Here is a 20,253-nt window from a genome sequence, read left to right on the forward strand (position 1 = left end):
ATCATGAAACCAGTATATCCTAGAGAGGACAAGCCACAGCTGCCAAGAGAAAATATGGAATCTGTCTAGACTTCACAACGTGACAGTAAAAAAAATTTGAGAAAAGAACACACTACAGTTGAGACTAGAGTAAGCAAGTAGTCAATACACACACACAAACTATGCATTCTGCCACATACAAGGAGAACCAAATAGTACAATTAAAGATACTTTAAGCAATTCAACTTAGAATTTTTTCTAAAGAAACCAAGATAAGGGAACATATAACCACAAAATTACTTAGCACTTTATTTTATTTATTTATTTATTTTTGCCGTACTCGGGCCTCTCACTGTTGTGGCCTCTCCTGTTACGGGGCACAGGCTCTGGACGCACAGACTCAGCAGCCATGGCTCACGGGCCCAGCCGCTCTGCGACATTTGGGATCTTCCTGGACCAGGGCACGAACCCATGTCCCCTGCATTGGCAGGTGGACTCTCAACCAATGTGCCACCAGGGAATCCCCTTTAGCACTTTATTTTAAAAAAATAACAAAAAACTAGGAAAATCTACATGACCAAATACTGGGAACCGAGTAAATAAATTATGGCAATTCTTACAATGGAGTACCACAACACTATCGAGAATAATGTTGTTTTAAAAAAAAAAGTAACATTCAAAGATGTTCACATTATATATATAAGTTTTTAAAAGTTATAAATCAGATCATATATTTAAGCTTTATGAAGTTAGTCAAAAAGCTCACATATCTACCTTCATGTTGAAAACCATTTTATCCAAGAATATACAAAATGTCATCAGTGGTTACATAACTGAGTGATGGAACTAACCAACTTTCAGTTTTTCAAAAATAGACAAGTCTCATTTGTGTGATAAGGCAAAACTTAAATTAAAACTTAAATTAGCTTAAATTAATTAGTGACAGGGAAATTTACTATATAAAAAGAAAAAGTGGGAATTCCCTGACAATCCAGTGGTTAGGACTCAGCACTTTCACTGCCATTGGCCTGGGTTCAATCCCTGGCCGAGGAACTAAGATCCCACAAGCCTCATAGCATGGCCAAAAAATAAAGAAATCATTAAATAATAAAACCAGGAAATGAACTTTATGTAATTAAAAATTTGAGGACCATCTCATATGTTATTGTTTAATGTCAGAAACAGAATGTGCTCAATCAATGAAATTAGGCAAATGTAACTAACTCCTTAGAGCTGCTTAAATTTAACACTTATTCTAATACAAACAACTCCCTAAATAATCCTCCTTATTCCTAACATGGAATGAATGAATTTCTTTTTCTGACAAACAACAGAACTAAACATACCCTTGGGAATTTGGCTACCATCAATCTCTAGACTGTTTTTGTATTTTGGGGGATCATGACTCCTTTGAAAACTTATAAAATACACCTGGATTTATTCTTTCTTAGCCTATCCTTACTTTGTGATTCAACTACTTCTCAGTAGTTGAATTACAAAATTAAAGACTTTTGAAGAGGCAGAAGACCTAAACAGACATTCCTCCAAAGAAGACATACAGATGGCCAAGAAGCACATGAAAAGCTGCTCAACATCACTAATTATTAGAGAAATGCAAATCAAAACTGCAATGAGGTATCACCTCATGCCAATTAGAAAGGGCATCCTCAGAAAATCTACAAATAACAAATGGTGGAGAGGGTGTGGAGAAAAGGGAACACTCTGGCACTGTTGGTGGGAATGTAAATTGATACAGCCACTATGGAGAATAGTATGGAGGTTCCTTAAAAAACTAAAAATAGAATTACCATATGATCCAGCAATCCCACTACTGGGCATATACCCAGAGAAAACCATAATTCAAAAAGACACATGCAACCCAATGTTCATTGCAGCACTATTTACAATAGCCAGGTCATGGAAGCAACCTAAATGCCTACTGACAGACAAATGGATAAAGAAGCTGTGGTACATATATACAATGGAATATTACTCAGCCATAAAAAAGAACAAAATTGAGTCATTTGTTGAGACGTGGATGGATCTAGAGACTGTCATACAGAGTGAAGTAAGTCAGAGAGAAAAACAAATATTGTATACTAACACATGTATGTGGAACCTAGAAAAATGGTACAGATGAACCGGTTTGCAGGGCAGAAGTTGAGACACAGATGTAGAGAACAAACTTATGGACACCAAGGGGGGAAAACTGCGGTGGGGTGGGGATGGTGGTGTGCTGAATTGGGCGACTGGGTTTGACATGTATACACTGATGTGTATAAAACTGATGACTAATAAGAATCTGCAGTATAAAAAAAACCCACAACTAATACTAAACTTTCTTTGGGTTATTTGTATGGAAATATGTTAATATAAATGTTTCAGACATTACATGAAATTTCTAAAAACTTTATATGTTCTGGTATAATGTTATAAGTCATAATACTAGTTATTACTTTAAAATGTGTATCTCAGAAATAACTAAATTTCCTTGTCAACTGGATTATTATGAACTTTCATCAAATCTTTAACCGTGGTCATTTTTAAGTCTTTTGTCATTTACAGACAGTTCTGGGTGTACTCTGATGCTTTCGCAAAAATGTTCCTATAAAAGGGGTTCATCTTCAAGGAATTCATGGAAAAGACTCTGACAAGTACAGGTTTCTGGTAACTGACCATACTGCTGAACTGAATGAATAAGCATTTTCAGAACTCTAATAGAACACTGATGAATTCATAAAAGTACTAACAAAAGTTCAAGATAAAAAAATATTAATTACATGGGACTGAGTGAACTGATGAGGACGATTATAATTTTTGTGACTTTCTGCTTGAATTAAAAAAAACCCACAAGGACTCAGAGGCAAAAAATATATAAATCAATTTTCACTGCAAAGTAAAGAAGCTGTTACAATGGAGGATTACTGGACTGAATGTCAATATCATGACATAGTATGAGTGTGTTTTGTGTTTGGTAATTGCAATCATTGTTGCTTTTGTTGTGTTCATCCATTTACAATGCTTGGTGTCAGTTTATCTCTTGTAAAAATAAAATACAGTGTGTGTGTGAAAAAAAAAAAAACCACTACTGAAGAAAAAGCTCACGTTTCTTCCAGTGTCACAAAAGTTATTTATTTCAATATCTTCTTTTTCAATATTTGCATGTGAAAATGTACCTTTAACACTTGCATATATTTCTGCACTGGCACCCAGTAAGTATCACTGTCCCACACCTCAAGGGGAGAACTGACATTTTTATTTCTTTTGTATGCCTTACCGCATAAGAGAGAAAAAGCTCCCAATGCGTCTATTTCCTGGGTTCTCAGGACTCAAATATATATATATACCATTCAAGCAACAAAAAAACTAAGAAAATCCACAAGTATGTCTAAAAAGATACATTAAGAAAATTCTTTCACACCATTTAAACAAAAACAAATCCTGCACTGGTAAGAGTATTTCTACCCAACTCAACATAGCAGAAGCATTTAAAAAAATCATACAGATATATTTACCTGCCCCAGATTTTACATGAAGAGCGCCAAGTGCTGATATTATCAAAAATATATGTACGAGACCTTCAAGATGGTGGAGTAAGATGTGGACATCACCTCCCTCCTGACAAATACATGAGAAATACATCTACATGTGGAACAACTCCTAAAGAACACCTACTGAATGCAGGCAGAAGACCTCAGACTTCCCAAAAGATATATACTTTTTTCCTTTTTCTCTTTTTGTGTGTATGTGTACGCTTCTTAGTGTGATTTTGTCTGTATAGCTTTGCTTTTATCATTTGTCCCAGGGTTCTGTCTGTCTGCCCTTTTTTAGCGCCTGCTGTCATTGTTGGATTTGTTTTTCAGTTTGGTTGCTCTCTTCTTTCTTTCCTTCATTTCTTAAAATTAGTTTTAAATTTTTATTTTAATAACTTTATTTTATTCTTCTCTTTCTTTCTATTTTTCTCCCTTTTCTTCTGAGCCATGTAGCTGACAGGGTCTTGGTGCTCCAGTCAGGTGTCAGGCCTGTGCCTCTGAGGTGGGAGACCCAAGTTCAGGACACTGGTCTAAGAAAGACCTCCCGGCTCCACATAATGTCAAATGGCAAAAGCTCTCCCAGAGTACTCCATCTCAACGCTAAGACGCAGATCCACTCAACCACCGGCAAGCTACAGTGCCGGACACCCTATGCCAAACAACAAGGAAGACAGGAACACAAATCCACCCATTAGCAGAGAGGCTGCTTAAAATCATAATAATGTCAAGACACCCCAAAACACACCAGCGGACGTGGTCCTGCCCACCAGAAAGACAAGATCCAGCCACATTCACCAGAACACAGGCACCAGTCCCCTCTACCAGGAAGCCTACACAACCCACTGAACCAACCTTAGCCACTGGGAGCAGACACCTAAAAAAACGGGGACTACAAACCTGCAAGCTGCGAAAAGGAGACCCCAAACACAGTAAGTTAAGCAAAATGAGAAGACAAAAACACACAGCAGATGAAGGAGCAAGGTAAAATCCCACCAGACCAAACAAATGAAGAGGAAATAGGCAGTCTACCTGAAAAAGAATTCAGAGTAATGATAGTAAAGATGATCCAAAATATTGGAAATAGAATGGAGAAAATACAAGAAACATGTAATAAGGATCTAGAAGAACTAAAGAGCAAACGAACAATGATGAACAACACAACAAATGAAATTACAAATTCTCTAGAAGGGATCAATAGCAGAAAAACTGAGGCAGAAGAACAGATAAGTGACCTGGAAGATAAAACAGTGGAAATAACTACCGAAGAGCAGAATAAAGAAAAAACAATGAAAAGAATTGAGGACAGTCTCAGAGACCTCTGGGACAACACTAAATGCACTAACATTTGAATTATAGGGGTCCCAGAAGAAGAAGAGAAAAAGAAAGGGACTGAGAAAATATTTGAAGACATTATAGTTGAAAACTTCCCTACAATGGGAAAGGAAATAGTCAATCAAGTCCAGGAAGCACAGACAGTCCCATACAGGATAAACCCAAAGAGAAAGACGCCAAGACACACATTAATCAAACTATCAAAAATTAAATGTAAAGAAAAAAATACTCAAAGCAACAAGGGAGAAACAACAAATAAAATACAAGGAAATCCCCATAAGTTTAACAGCTGATCTTTCAGCAGAAACTCTGCAAGCCAGAAGGGAGTGGCAGAACACATTTAAAGTGATGAAGGAAAAAAGCCTACAACCAAGATTACTCTACCCAGCAAGGATCTCATTCAGATTCGAAGGAGAAATTAAAACCTTTACAGACAATCAAAAGCTAAGAGAATTCAGTACCACCAAACCAGCTTTACAACAAATGCTAACGGAACTTCTCTAGGCAGTAAACACAAGAGAAGAAAAACACCTACAATAACAAACCCAAAACAATTTAGAAAATGGTAACAGGAACATACATATCGATAACCACCTTAAATGTAAATGGACTAAATGCTCTAACCAAAAGACACAGACTGGCTGAATGGACACAGAAACAAGAACGTATATATGCTGCCTACACGAGACCCACTTCAGACCTAGCGACACATACAGAACGAAAGTGAGGGAATGAAAAAAGATAGTCCATGCAAATGGAAATCAAAAGAAAGATGGAGTAGCAATTCTCCTATCAGACAAAGTAGACTTTAAAATCAAGACTAGTACAAGAAAAAAGGAGGATACTACATAATGATGAAACCAACAAGAAGATATAACAATTGTAAATTTTTATGCTCCGAACATAGGAGCACCTCAATACATAAGGCAAATGCTAACAGCCATAAAAGGGGAAATCGACAGTAAAACAATCATAGTAAGGGACTTTAACACCCCACTTTCACCAATGGACAGATCATCCAAAAGGAAAATAAATAAGGAAACACAAGCATTAAATGATACATTAAGCAAGATGGACTTAACTAATATTTATATGACATTCCATCCAAAAACAACAGAATACACTTTCTTCTCGAGTACTCATGGAACATTCTCTAGGATAGATCATATCTTGGGTCACAAATCAATCCTTAGTAAATTTAAGAAAACTGAAATTGTATCAAGTATCTTTTCCGACCACAACGCTGTGAGACTAGATATCAACTGCAGGAAAAAAATCTGTAAAAACAATAAACACACAGAGGCTAAACAATGCACTAAATAACCAAGAGGTCACTGAAGGAATCAAGAGGGAAATAAAAAAATACCTAGAAACAAATGACAATGAAAACATGACAACCCAAAACCTATGGGATGCAGCAAAAGCAGTTCTAAGAGGGAAGTTTATAGCAATACAATCCTACCTCAAGAAACATCTCAAATAAACAACCTAACCTTACACCTAAAGCAATTAGAGAAAGAAGAACGAAGAAACCCCAAAGTTAGCAGAAGGAGAGAAATCATAAAGATCAGATCAGAAATAAATGAAAAAGCAATGAAGGAAACAATAGCAAAAATCAATAAAACTAAAAGCTGGTTCTTTGAGAAGATAAAAAAAATTGATAAACCATTAGCCAGAGTCATCAAGAAAAAAGGCAGAAGAATCAAATCAACAGAATTAGCAATGAAAAAGGAGAAGTAACAACGGACACTGTAGAAATACAGAAGATCATGAGAGATTACTACAAGCCAACTCTATGCCAATAAAACAGACAACCTAGAAGAAATGGATAAATTCTTAGAAAAGCACAACCTTCCAAGACTGAACCAAGAAGAAACAAAATATAAGCAGACCAATCACAAGCATTAAAATTGACACAGTAATTAAAAATCTTCCAACAAACAAAAGCCCAGAACTATATGACTTCACAGGCGAATTCTATCAAACATTTAGAGAAGACCTAACACCTATCCTTCTCAAACTCTTCCAAATTATAGCAGAGGGAGGAACACTCCCAAACTCATTCTACAAGGCCACCATCACACCTTGATAGCCAAACCAGACAAAGATGTCACAAAGAAAGAAAAATACAGGCCAATATCACTGATGAACATAGACATAAAAATGCTCAACAAAATACTAGCAAACAGAATCTAACAGCACATTAAAAGAATGATACACCATGATCAAGTGGGGTTTATCCCAGAATGCAAGGATTCTTCAATATATGCAAATCAATCAATGTGATATACCATAGTAACAAACTGAAAGAGAAAAACCATATGATCATTTCAATAGATGCAGAGAAAGCTTTTGACAAAATTCAACACCCATTTATGATAAAAACCATCCAGAAAGCAGGCATGGAGGGAACTTACCTCAACATAGTAAGGGCCACATATGATAAATCCACAGCCAACATCGTTTTCAATGGTGAAAACTGAAACTATTGCCTCTAAGATCAGGAACAAGACAAGGTTGTCCACTCTCACCACTATTATTCAACATACGTTTGGAAGTTTTAGCCACAGCAATCAGAGAAGAAAAAGAAATAAAAGGAATCCAAATTGGAAAAGAAGAAGTAAAGCTCTCACTGTTTGCAGATGACATGATACTATACACAGAGAATCCTAAAGATGCTACCAGAAAACTACTAGAGCTAATCAATGAATCTGGTAAAGTAGCAGAATACAAAATTAATTCACAGAAATTTCTTGCATTCCTATACACTAATGATGAAACATCTGAAACAGAAATTAAGCAAACACTCCCATTTACCACTGCAACAAAAAGAATAAAATACCTAGGAATAAAGCCACCTAAGGAGAAAAAAGACTTGTATGCAGAAAATTATAAGACACTGATGAAAGAAATGAAAGATGATACAAACAGATGGAGAGATATATCATGTTCTTGGATTGTAGGAATCAACATTGTGAAAAGGACTATACTACCCAAAGCAATCTACAGATTCAATGCAATCCCTATCAAACTACCAATGGCATTTTTCACAGAACAAAAAATTTCTGTTTGGATGGAAACACAAAAGACCCCGAGTAGCCAAGGCAATCTTGAGAAAGAAAAATGGAGCTGGAGGAATCAGGCTCCCAGACTTCAGACTATACTGCAAAGCTACAGTAATCAAGACAGTATGGCACTGGCACAAAAGCAGAAATATAGATCAATGGAACAGGATACAAAGCCCAGAGATAAACCCAGGCACATATGACTGCCTTATCTTTGATAAAGGATGCATGAATATACAAGGGAGAAAAGACAGCCTCTTCAATAAGTGGTGCTGGGAAAACTGGACAGCTACATGTAAAAGAATGAAATCAGAACACTCCCTAACACCATACACAAAAATAAACTCAAAATGGGTTAAAGACCTAAATGTAAGGCCAAACACTCTAAAACTCTTAGAGGAAAACATAGGCAAAACACTCTATGACATAAATCACAGCAAGATCCTTTTTGGCCCACCTCCTAGAGTAATGGAAATAAAAACAAAAATAAATGGGACCTAATGAAACTTAAAAGCTTTTGCACAGCAAAGGAAACATAAACAAGACCAAAAGACAACCCTCAGAATGGGAGAAAATATTTGCAAATGAAGTAACTGACAAAGGATTAATATCCAAAAGTTTAAAGCAGCTCATGCAGTTCGATATCAACAAAACAACCCAATCCAAAAATAGGCAGAAGATCTAAAGAGACATTTCTCCAAAGAAGATATACAGATTGACAACAAACACATGAAAGAATGCTCAACATCATTAATCATTAGAGAAATGCAAATCAAAACTAAATGTGGGGCTTCCCTGGTGGCGCAGTGGTTGAGAGTCTGCCTGCCGATGCAGGAGACACGGGTTCGTGCCCTGGTCCGGGAAGATCCCACATGCCGCGGAGCGGCTGAGCCCGTGAGCCATGGCCGCTGGGCCTGCGCGTCCGGAGCCTGTGCTCCACAACGGGAGAGGCCACAACAGTGAGAGGCCCGCATACCGCAAAAAAAAAAAAAAAAAAAACCTAAATGTGGTATCACCTCACACCAGTCAGAATGGCCATCATCAAAAAATCTAGAAACAATAAATGCTGGAGAGGTTGTGGAGAAAAGGGAACTCTCTTGCACTGTTGGTGGAATATAAATTGATACAGTCACTATGAAGAACAGTATGGAGGTTCCTTAAAAAACTAAGAATAGAACTACCATATGACCCAGCAATTCCACTACTGGGCATACACCTGAGAAAACCATAATTCAAAAAGTCATGTACCACAATGTTCACTGCAGCTCTATATACAATAGCCAGGTCATGGAAGCCACTTAAGTGTCCATCAACAGATGAATGGATAAAGAAAATGTGGCACATACATACAATGGAATATTACTCAGCCATAAAAAGAAACAAAATTGAGTCATTTGTTGTGAGGTGGATGGACCTGGAGTCTGTTATACAGAGTGAAGTAAGTCAGAAAGAGAAAAACAAATACCATATGCTAAGACATATATATGGAATGTTAAAAAAAAAAAAAAAAAGAAAGAAAAGGTTCTGAAGAACCTCGGGGTAGGACAGGAATAAAGATGCAGACATAGAGAATGGACTTGAGGACACAGGGAGGGGGAAGGGTATGCTGGGATGAAGTGAGAGAGTGGCACGGACATACATACAATACCAAATGTAAAACAGAAAGCTAGTGGGAAGCGGCCACATAGCACAGGGAGATCCACTCAGTGCTTTGTGATCACCTAGAGAGATGGGATAAGGCAGATGGGAGGGAGAAGCAAGAGGGAGGAGATACGGGGATATAAGTATATGTATAGCTTGATTCACTTTGTTATAAAGCAGAGACTAACACACCATTGTAAAGCAATTATACTCCAATAAAGATGTTAGAAAATATATATATGTAAATTAAGTATACTGCATATGAACTAAGAAATTACCCAAGAAATGTTCCTAAATATACTCACTGAAAGATAGCTGTTAATGTCCACATCATCAGTAATAGTTTGGCGTTCTCCTTTACAGTTAATTTTCCGAAACCGTCGTCGAGACTGTCTGGCAGGAAGTTCTCTTTGTAGAATACTATCTTCATTATCTTTGGAATTCTCTACCTGAAACACATGTTCACATTCCTGATTAAACATCCAATTTTTCCATATTACTGACAGTCTATGGAGTTTTAACAGGCGCATAAGGAGGCTTCATTTTCTACTTGCACGAAACTGCCTCAAGAAAAGTCTGTATAGGACAATGCTCATGACTTCAAAGAGACTAAAAGTGACATTATTATAAAGATCTGGAGACAACAGTTTCCTTCCAGGAAATAGTCGTTCTTGCTCACATAAACATACATCCTCTAAGTAAAGTCATTTACCAGAAATGAAGGCTGTTAACTACACCTACACATTCAATAATTACAACTTCTGAGTTAGTCTAATTACAAACTGCCTGATTATACACATATTTTATTTAGCAAACAATCATGGTTATGACTTCAGGAATTGCTAAACAGTGAAACAAAAATGCTTTATGCATTATTCTTTGATGTCCATCTTAATGTGTGAAAATAGTCAAGAATAAATAAGGCTGGCATCTTCTAAGGAAGAAGGGAAAACTAACATTTATTGAGCAATTAAAATAGGACAGCATGGATATATATTATACTATTTAGTTTACACAACAGCCCTGTAATCAGGTATTACTATTTCTAGTTTATATGTGAACAAAGTAAAATCCAGAAAGATCAGCGACTTTTCAGTCTCACAACAGTGGTACTTATTAAAGGTAACCTGGCATACAGGCCTGTTTCCAAACCTTATGCTACTGATACAAGACTACATTGCCAGGGGAGGGGGGCAGGGGGAGGAAAGAAATAGGTGAGGGAGATTAACAGGTATAAACTTCCAGCTGTAAAATAAATGAGTCATGGATATGAAATATACAGCATGAGGAATAGTCAATAGTTATGTAATATCAATATCTTTGTATGATGACATGATAACTGGACTTATTGTGGTCATCATTTTGAAATGTACAGAAATACCAAATCACTACTTTGGGTAAAAGGAACTAACATAGTGTTCTGGGTCAATTACACTTCAAAAACAAAGAAATTTATAGAAAAAGAGATCAGACTTATGGTTCCCAGAGGTGGGGGCTGAGGGGAGCAGGAATTGGATGAAGGCAGTCAGAAGATACAAACTTCCAGTTACAAGACAAATAAGTACTAGGGATGTAATGTCAACATGATAAATATAATTAACACTGTTATATGTTATATATGAAAGTTGTTAAGAGAGCAAATACTAAGCGTTCTCATCACAAGAAAAATAATTTTTTTCTATCTCTTTAATTTTCTATCATTATGAGGTAACTGTTGGTCTCTAAACTTACTGTGATTTATCACTTCATGATGTATGTAAGTCAAACCATTATGCCTTAAACTGATACAGTGCTGTATGTAAATTATATCTCAATAAAACTAGAAGAAAAAAAGACTACCTTTCCTATCTAATGACAGAGTATACCATAATTTTTAGAAATTACTTTTAGAAAGGAATATTGACATGCTCTAAAGTAGACTTTATAATTAACCTCACATCCAATAAATAACAAATGGTAATTTCAGCTTTTTCCTTCAACTACTTTTCCTGCTAATGTCATATGTCTTGCTGATATCAAAAATTTCATAGTCACCCAAGTATGAAATTCCAGCATTTCCAATTCCCCTGCTTGTCTCAATATCTTATCTTCAATCATTTCTTAGAACCTGTCAAATCTTTGTTTAGAAATCCCTTTCACAATGCCTTTTATTTCATTCCCATTACCACCATTCTTTATTCAAGTCTTAATCACTTCAGTCCTGAACTTGCTGCTTCTGTCATGCTCCTCTCCAAATCCATCATGCATGGTCAGATAAATCATCATTATGTCAGGTCTTCTGTTCAAAATGCTACAATGGACCTCTAATTGTTACCAAATAAATTTTAAACTATTATATTTGATATTCCAAATCATACATGTTCCATTCCCAAAATATTTTTATCACTTTATCTTATACATGGAAGCCTGGAAAAACTACTCCCGTATCCTCCTCCCCATAAAAAATGCTCTCACATAAAAGCTCTAATGAGATATGCAAAATTTCCTGATGATTTCTCAGAAGGAGTTGATGTCTAAGCTGTTCTGTAGGTTTGAGAGTTCAAGAGTAAGTGGCAGCCAAGTCAGTGTGACTATTCATGGGTCTCTATACATAAGTAACTTACATTCTGCTAAGTAACTACTTATTTCCTCAATTTCTGTTATCCTATCGATATATCTTCATATGCTGAAACACTACCAATCATTTAAGACACATCTCAACTGCCATCTCTTCCATAACCACAAGAGACATTCCTTTTGACTGCTTTACTGTGTGCACACAACCTGGACTTTTCATAAACAGGACTGCCTTCAGGCCTTTACATACATATGTGTTATTTCTGCCTAAAAGCCCAGGCCTCCTTAGCTAACATCTCAGCATCCTACACATACCTCATGACCCAGTTCAAACAACGCTACCTCTGCCTCAAGAGGTAGGTGCTACCCCTTCTATAGCACTAAGCATACTGGCCATAATTATTAGATAAGCCTATCTCACTACAAGCTCCCTAGTATAGGAAGTGCACTGTATTTACACTCATCTTTGTTCACTTATCTGAAATATTTGCCAAAATGGGCATTACATTAAATTCTTTCTTTCTCCCCAAATATCTTAAGCCCTTGGAAGTATGTATAAGATACTCAAGAAATATACAGGCAGGCAGAATAAGTTACTGAATACTACTCTTCTGAAAAGTAAAATCCAGAAGAGACAGGGGCTTGATCTGCAACTTAAAACTACAGAATTTTGTATAGGTAGCAAATACATGTCACCTCCTTGAGATTCAATTTCCTTTTCTAAAAAATGATGGGAGAACCATTGCATTTTCTAAATCACTACGCTAGGCCAAGTACCAGAAACTATTACTTATGTCCTTTAAGGCTCACAACATAGCTACTCTTTCTGTATTAACGGATGGTGCAGAGTCTCATAAAACTTAAGTATTTCACAGAAGTGAAATAACAATTCAAAAACCAATTGTGGGGACTTCCCTGGTGGTCCAGTGGCTAAGACTCTGTACTCTCAATGCAGGGGGCCCCGGTTCGATGCTTGGTTGGGGAACTAGATCCCGCATGCAAGCCGCAACTAAAGATCCCACATGCTGCAATGAGATCCCACCTGCCACAACTAAAACCGGTGTAGCCAAAAATAAATAAATGAATGAATGAACAAATATTTTTTTTAAAAAAAAACAAGTGTGACTAAGAAGTTCATCTCCTTCATACTGCCCTATCCCACAGGATGAACTAGATTATTTACTTTAGGTAAAATTCCAGTTATCATATCTATATTCTTAGATCTTTCAATAGCTACCATTTATTGAGCAAAAGCAGAGATTGAAACAATAAAGGCTTTTCAAAATAGAAACAGTAACAGTAAATTAAATTTAGGAAAGGAGTTTCTAGGCTTAAAAATGTGGGGTGGGGGCTTCCCTGGTGGCGCAGTTGTTGAGAATCCGCCGGCCGATGCAGGGGACACGGGTTCGTGCCCCGGTCTGGGAAGATCCCACATGCCGCGGAGTGGCTGGGCCTGTGAGCCATGGCCGCTGAGCCTGAGCGTCCGGAGCCTGTGCTCCACAACGGGAGAGGCCACAACAGTGAGGCCCGCATACCACAAAAAAAAAAAAAATGTGGGGTGGGCTTCCCTGGTGGCACAGTGGTTGAGAGTCTGCCTGCCGATGCAGGGGACACAGGTTTGTGCCCTGGTCTGGGAAGATGCCACATGCCGCGGAGCAGCTAGGCCCGTGAGCCATGGCCGCTGAGCCTGCGCGTCCGGAGCCTGTGCTCCGCAACAGGAGAGGCCACAACAGTGAGAGGCCCGCGTACTGTGGGAAAAAAAAAAAATGTGGGGAAAAGTACCAAATGAAAGGAAAAACCAAACAATGGATAAAGGATTAAGCACCTTTAGTAAAGCTCCCGCTGATTACAACTGAAATGTGAGTTTTAAAAATGAAACCTCATAAACACATACTGAAATGGCAGAAAAGTTAGGAATGCAAATGAAAAGAAAGAAGTGAAAGCAAAATGCCAGGAAGTAGGCTAGCAACAAAGCCCCAATCTACCAGATGATTTCTCAACTTTAGAGACAAGACCTTCCACTTTGATGGTTGTAGGGAACGAGAGAGATAGGAAATAAAATAGAGAATCCAACAAAGGCAGGGAATCCAAAGGAGACTTACTCATTCCAAAGAGCTACACCCTCACTGCAAGGTTTAAGCCCATCCTGCAGAAGGGAGAGGAAGAAAATTTGGTTAGCACTGAGAAAAGGACTGCTGGGGGTGGAGTGAGTTCAAAACAGAAGCCATCCTTCAGGCAGGTCTGTAGTTCTAATTCCTAATACCTTAAGCACATAAAAAAATTTAAAGAAGTTCAGGACTAAAAACATACATGCAACCGGCAAAAACAAATCTAAAACCTCTCTGCAAGAATGCAACTTTAACCCAAACCTCAAGGAATTCCCACACCCAAAGTTCAGCACATATGAAGTCATGTACAAATATACCAAAAAAAAAAAAAAAAAAAAAGCAAAGACAAAAACAAAAAACCCGAAAACAAAAAACCAAAAACCCCAACAACAAAACCCAAACACGAGAGACATAATGAGCAATAATGGACAGAAAAAAGGTAGCAGAATCACACCTGCAAATAGTCCAATATTTGAAGTATCAGAAAATATAAAGCTATAATAAAAAAAAACTTTAAACAAAAAGAAACTTGAAAATGAGCCAGAGATTATAAATAGCAACCAAACAGGTAAGAATTCACCAGCACCAAAAAAAAAAAAAAATTCCTCCCCAAGTGCCCTTCCTCCCCACTGCCAGGCTAGCAAATAGACAGTAACAAGAAAGAGCCATCTACCTTCGAAAGAGGGATGAGAACACGGAAATATATCCTGTCTGAAACACAAGAGCACAGAGAAGGCCTAAAACTGAGGGTGGAACAGGAAGACTTAGAAAAATCTTCCAAAAGACCAGTCCCACCCCTAAGCACAAAGTAACGCTAGAGGAATTGGATGGTGCACTGAAGGTAACCTGAAGGTAACAATAACAACAACAAAAATCCAAACCTAACTCAATTCTAGCAGAAGAGGTGTGTTCATCTCCAGGCCTGAACACTGTCTACCCTCTGTCTTTATTGCTCTACATACAATATCTAGTATCAAATACAAAATAACGACTCACATAAAAAGGATTAAAAAAAAAAACCCAATCCACTGCCAAGAGACATGGCAATCAACAGAGCAATCCCTGAAAATTAAGAGATGACCCAGATGAATATCAGAATTTAAACAACTATAATATGGTAATGGTTCAGCGGAAAAGGTGGACAATATAACTAAACAGATGGAGCAGACATGAGTATTAGAGTAAAGTGAAAAAGTCAGAAACAAAAAACATGGTACTAAAGGTGAAGAATGCCTTTGATAAGCTCATCAGTAGACTGGATACAATCAAGTTAAGAATCAATGAACTTAAAATTAAACATAGGTCAACAGAAATTACCCAAAGTGAAAGAGGGGCAGGGAGAGAGGAAGAGAGATTAAGTAAAAAAGAAAAATGAAGGAATTAAATGGTGTATTAAGATATAACTAAAAAGAGGATTAGTAAATTGGGAAAACAGAGCTAAAAACAATAAAAGAGTATGTACCACAAAGTCAGGATGAGATGAAAAACAAGAAAAAATTCTTAAGAAAGATAGAGAATAGGACTTCCCTGGTGATGCATTGGTTAAGAATCTGCCTGCCAATTCAGGGAACATGGGTTCAAGCCCTGGTCTGGGAAGATTCCACATGCCTTGGAGCAACTAAGCCCATGCGCCCCAACTACTGAGACTGCACTCTAGAGCCCGAAAGCCACAACTACTAAAGACCGCGTGCCTAGAGCCCACGCTCCACAACAAGAGAAGCCACCGCAATGAGAGGCCCACATACCACAATGAAGAGTATTCCCACTCACCACAACTAGAGAAAGTCCATGCACAGCAACGAAGACACAACACAGCCCCCCAAAATAAAATAATTAAGAAAAAAGAAATATAGAGAATAAGCTGAAAATATTTAACATATATTTAAACAAAGTTCAAGAAAATAATAGAAAAATGAAGACAATGTCCAAAGAGAAAATGAGATTTTTTTTAGTTAAAAAAAAAAAAAAGCCCAAAGCTCTCCAACAAATCCAAATCAGGATACTTAAAAACTACAACTACAAATCCACACAGAAAAGATAAAAGACTTTCAATGCAGCCAGAAGGAAACAATAGATCAGCTATAAAGGAAGGGCATTAAATTAATAACTGACTTCTCAAAAAACAACAGATGCCACAAAACAGAATGTACTGACTGCTGAGGAAAAAAAGGAGTTTTCTCCTAAAATTGCATTTACAGCAAAACAATCCTTAAGAATACAAAATAAAGCTATTTTCAGGCAAAATTAAGAAAAAGAACAATAGACCCAGTTGAAATGTTTACCAACAAAACCCCTTTATTAAAGAAAAATTTAAAGAGTGTGCCTCAGATATAACACAAATGGTCCCATTAGTAAGGTCTCAAATCCAAGAAATAACTAAAAGCAAAGAAATGCTAAATACATGCTTAAATCTGAGCAAATAACAACTTCATAAAACAATAAAGTAAGACAAAATTTGTGTAATAAGTAAGTAGAACTAAAATACTGGTCAAGAGCCATTACATTTGGATGTAGTGGCCAGTATTAAACTTTTATCAACTTTACTACTTATTAACTGGTTATTTTTAAGTAACCTGGAATTAGCAAGAAAAGAATAGACCAAATACAGTATCTAAGGGAGTACTGGGGGAGGGAGTTGAGAGTGGAAAAAAAGAACTTACTATATTATATATAGAGAATAAAAATAACAAGAGGGAAAAAAAGTAGAATATATACAAAAGCACATGAAAGTAAATCCAAAAAGTAAAAGTAAATTCAAACCTGTCAGAAACCACAAAGAATGTAAACAGAAGACTCTTCTCAGGTTAAAAAAAAAATCTTATACCAAATGCAGAAAAAGAGTTAGTTAACAGCCTCCCAAGTACTAAGGCCCACAGAATCCAACTACAAAGATAACAAGAGTACGAGAAATTAAATTACGAGCTAACATCTCACTAAGAAATAATGAATGCAAGAATCCTAAACTCAATTATCAAATTAAGCCTAGAAACTCAGAAAAATGTAACAAATAACTCAGGCTGAGCATTTACTGGGAATGTAAGGGTAGTTTAATATTATAAAAATCTATTAATATAAATCATATTAAGAGACCAAAGGAGAAAAGGGAACAGATCTCTGTAACAAAGGCAGAAAAAACGTTTTTAATCAATTTCAGTAACCTTTCCTGATAAAAATTTTTAACACTACTTTTTGATACTCAAGATACCGTTTTAAGTTATGAACTTTTGAGAGACTCCCAATAGTTTTTTGATATTTCTTTGCTTTCTGACACAAGAAATCCTAGTCTAATACATTTCCTGCTCCACATGTGATGTAAGTTATTTTAAGGAGGCTTATATTGTTTTAGTGGAGAAATACTATTTACTCACCATAATCTGGGCTCGTATAACACTAGTAATCACTAAAATTACTTTTTTGTTGCTGCTTCTAAGCTTTTGCAATGAAGAGCCCTAAGAAATACATTTTTTTCGTAAAGTGAACCAACTTGGGAAATATTTTTAAGACAAATGCTGACATATCTTATTCAAATTTTGGACTAGAGTTTTACTTATATCTTTTATTTTGTACAACACTTTTTCTTTTATATTGGGGAAAAATGATTCCTAATGACAATAATATATACATATATTATTAACTACATTATATTAATTGTAATCATTGTAAATTAAATTTAATTACATCCAATTAAATTAAATGTACCTTAATAACAAAAAATTTCTCTTTATACACTTAGGTTATCTATACACATGTATGTTACATATACATATATAATAGCTTTAACAGTATCAACATTACCACCAACATCCTGATACTACATAATTGGTTCCTAATGATTTATGTATATAAGATTATATATGTAAGTATAAACCATCATTACACAAATTACATACATGTAAGTATATGTAATGTGTCTACAAACACATATCTACATAAAACTTTTAAAATACTGTCATTACTACTAAAAATGAAACTACTGACCCTTTGTATCCTCATGAGATACCCCATTAAAAATGCAAAGACAAAATATTGTCTTTAAAGTCACCAGAGGGCTCTCCCGGTGGCGCAGTGGTTAAGAATCTGCCTGCCAATGCAGGGAACATGGATTGGATCCCTGGTCCAGGAAGATCCCACATGGCGCGAAGCAACTAAGCTCATGTGCCACAACCACTGAGCCTGCACTCTAGAGCCTGAGAGCCACAACTTCTGAGCCATGAGCCACAACTACTGAAGCCCGCACACCTAGAGCCTGTGCTCCACAACAGGAGAAGCCACTGCACTGCAACGAAGACCCAACACAGCCAAAAAATAAATAAATAAAAAATCTTAAAAAAAATTGTTCTTAAAGTCACCAGAAATAAAAATTCCTGGAAATTAAACCAACAATTTTACATATAATAAATTCACTTTTTAAAAAAGAGTTATTTTTCTCCTTTTTGAATTATTTTAAGTATTTAAAAACTTTACTTGGCTCCACCAAGCAGCTCATCTTTCTCAAGTTTTTTCAGGCTCTTCTTGCTTTTTTACTGTTCCAAATGTATTAAGCACAAAACAACCACCATTCTGATGGTATTTTTCATTGGAATCTCATTAAATTCACAAGATAATCTAAGGAAAATGAATACCTTTATGATGATAACTCCTTAGTTGAGAACATGGTATCTCATTTTTTGTTCAAGCTGCATTTTATATTTTTGCGGAGCATTTAAAAACAATGTCTTTGCAAATTTGTTAAGTTTATGCTAAAGTATTTTACGTAGTTATTGTAAATATAGTCTCTTATATGACATTTATTTATGTCAAAGGTCAATTCCTTGATCTCCATAGAAAATCTGCTGGGATTTTCATGGGGATTACACTTAATTTTTTATCAATTTGGAGACAGTTTATATCTTAAAAATATTGATTCTTTCAACTGATCTAGAGCTGAGGAAGAGTTCAAAAATTTTTTTATGGTTTTCTGTGTAGGGGGTCTCCTGTAACTTTTGTTATTTATTCTGATGTATACGGATGTTTTTGACATTTATAAATGGTTTGCTTACTAAATTCTATTTTTCTAACATTTTGTTGCTTATAAATACAATTGATTTCTGTATATGAACAAGTACTGAGTGACCCTGCTGAAATGATTTATTAATTCTAAAAGTTCACATGTAGTTATTTTTGGATTTTCTATATGCAAATCACGTCATTTCTGACAGTTTTACACTTTCATTTCTAATCTATCTTTTTCCCCTTGCCTAAATGCACTATATAGGACTTTTTAGACATTGGGTTTGGAGTGAGCTTTGACATACTCCTGAATGCCAGGAAAAGGTTTTCAATGTTTATTGTAAGGTTTGTGCAGATACCTTTAATAAGATTATGAGAGTTTCCCTCTTTTCCTAGCTTGCTAAAAGTTTTAAAAATCCTCATAAATGGGTTTTGAGTATTATCAAATACTTTTTTTTGTATCTATACAGACAATCATTTGACATCTTTTTCTAATTATATTAATATAATGAATCAGGGCTTCCCTGGTGGCGCAGTGGTTGAGAGTCCGCCTGCCAGTGCAGGGGATACAAGTTCGATCCTTGGTCCAGGAGGATCCCACATGCTGCAAAGCTACTGAGCCCGTGTGCCACGGCTGCTGAGCCTGTGCTCTGGAGCCCGGAGGCCACGGCTGCTGAGCCCATGTGCCACAACTGCTGAAGCCTGCACGCCTAGAGCCCGTGCTCCAGAGTGAGAGAGGCCACCGCAATGAGAAGCCCGCACACTGCAACAAACAGTAGCCCCCTGCTCGCCACAACTAGAGAAAGCCCGCGCACAGCAGCGAAGACCCAACACAGCCAAAAATAAATAAACAAATTTATATTAAAAAAATATATATAATGAATCATACTGATTTTCAAATACTAAAACAATCTTGCAACTATGGAAATAAATTCAACTTTGTCATTATATTTTATCCTTTTTATATATTGCTCGGATTTGATTTCCTAATATTTGAAGATTTTAAAATCTATTTTCATTTAAAAAATGACCTGTAATACTGCTTTTGGG

General features: G+C 36.4%; 1 protein-coding gene across 17 annotated transcripts in view; it reads right to left on the reverse strand.

Annotated features, from left to right (window-relative positions):
• The window catches only part of RAPGEF6 (Rap guanine nucleotide exchange factor 6), a 249,402-nt gene that overhangs the window by 157,296 nt on the left and 71,853 nt on the right, over nucleotides 1–20,253 (reverse strand). For all 17 annotated transcript variants that reach the window (XM_067031533.1, XM_067031538.1, XM_067031531.1 and 14 more), the window contains one exon: nucleotides 9,856–9,999. In XM_067031533.1, coding sequence (XP_066887634.1) covers nucleotides 9,856–9,999 — 144 coding nt within the window. The remainder of the gene's footprint in view (nucleotides 1–9,855; nucleotides 10,000–20,253) is intronic.

This window comes from Kogia breviceps, chromosome 4 (genome assembly GCF_026419965.1).
Source record: "Kogia breviceps isolate mKogBre1 chromosome 4, mKogBre1 haplotype 1, whole genome shotgun sequence".
Lineage (NCBI taxonomy): Eukaryota > Metazoa > Chordata > Mammalia > Artiodactyla > Physeteridae > Kogia > Kogia breviceps.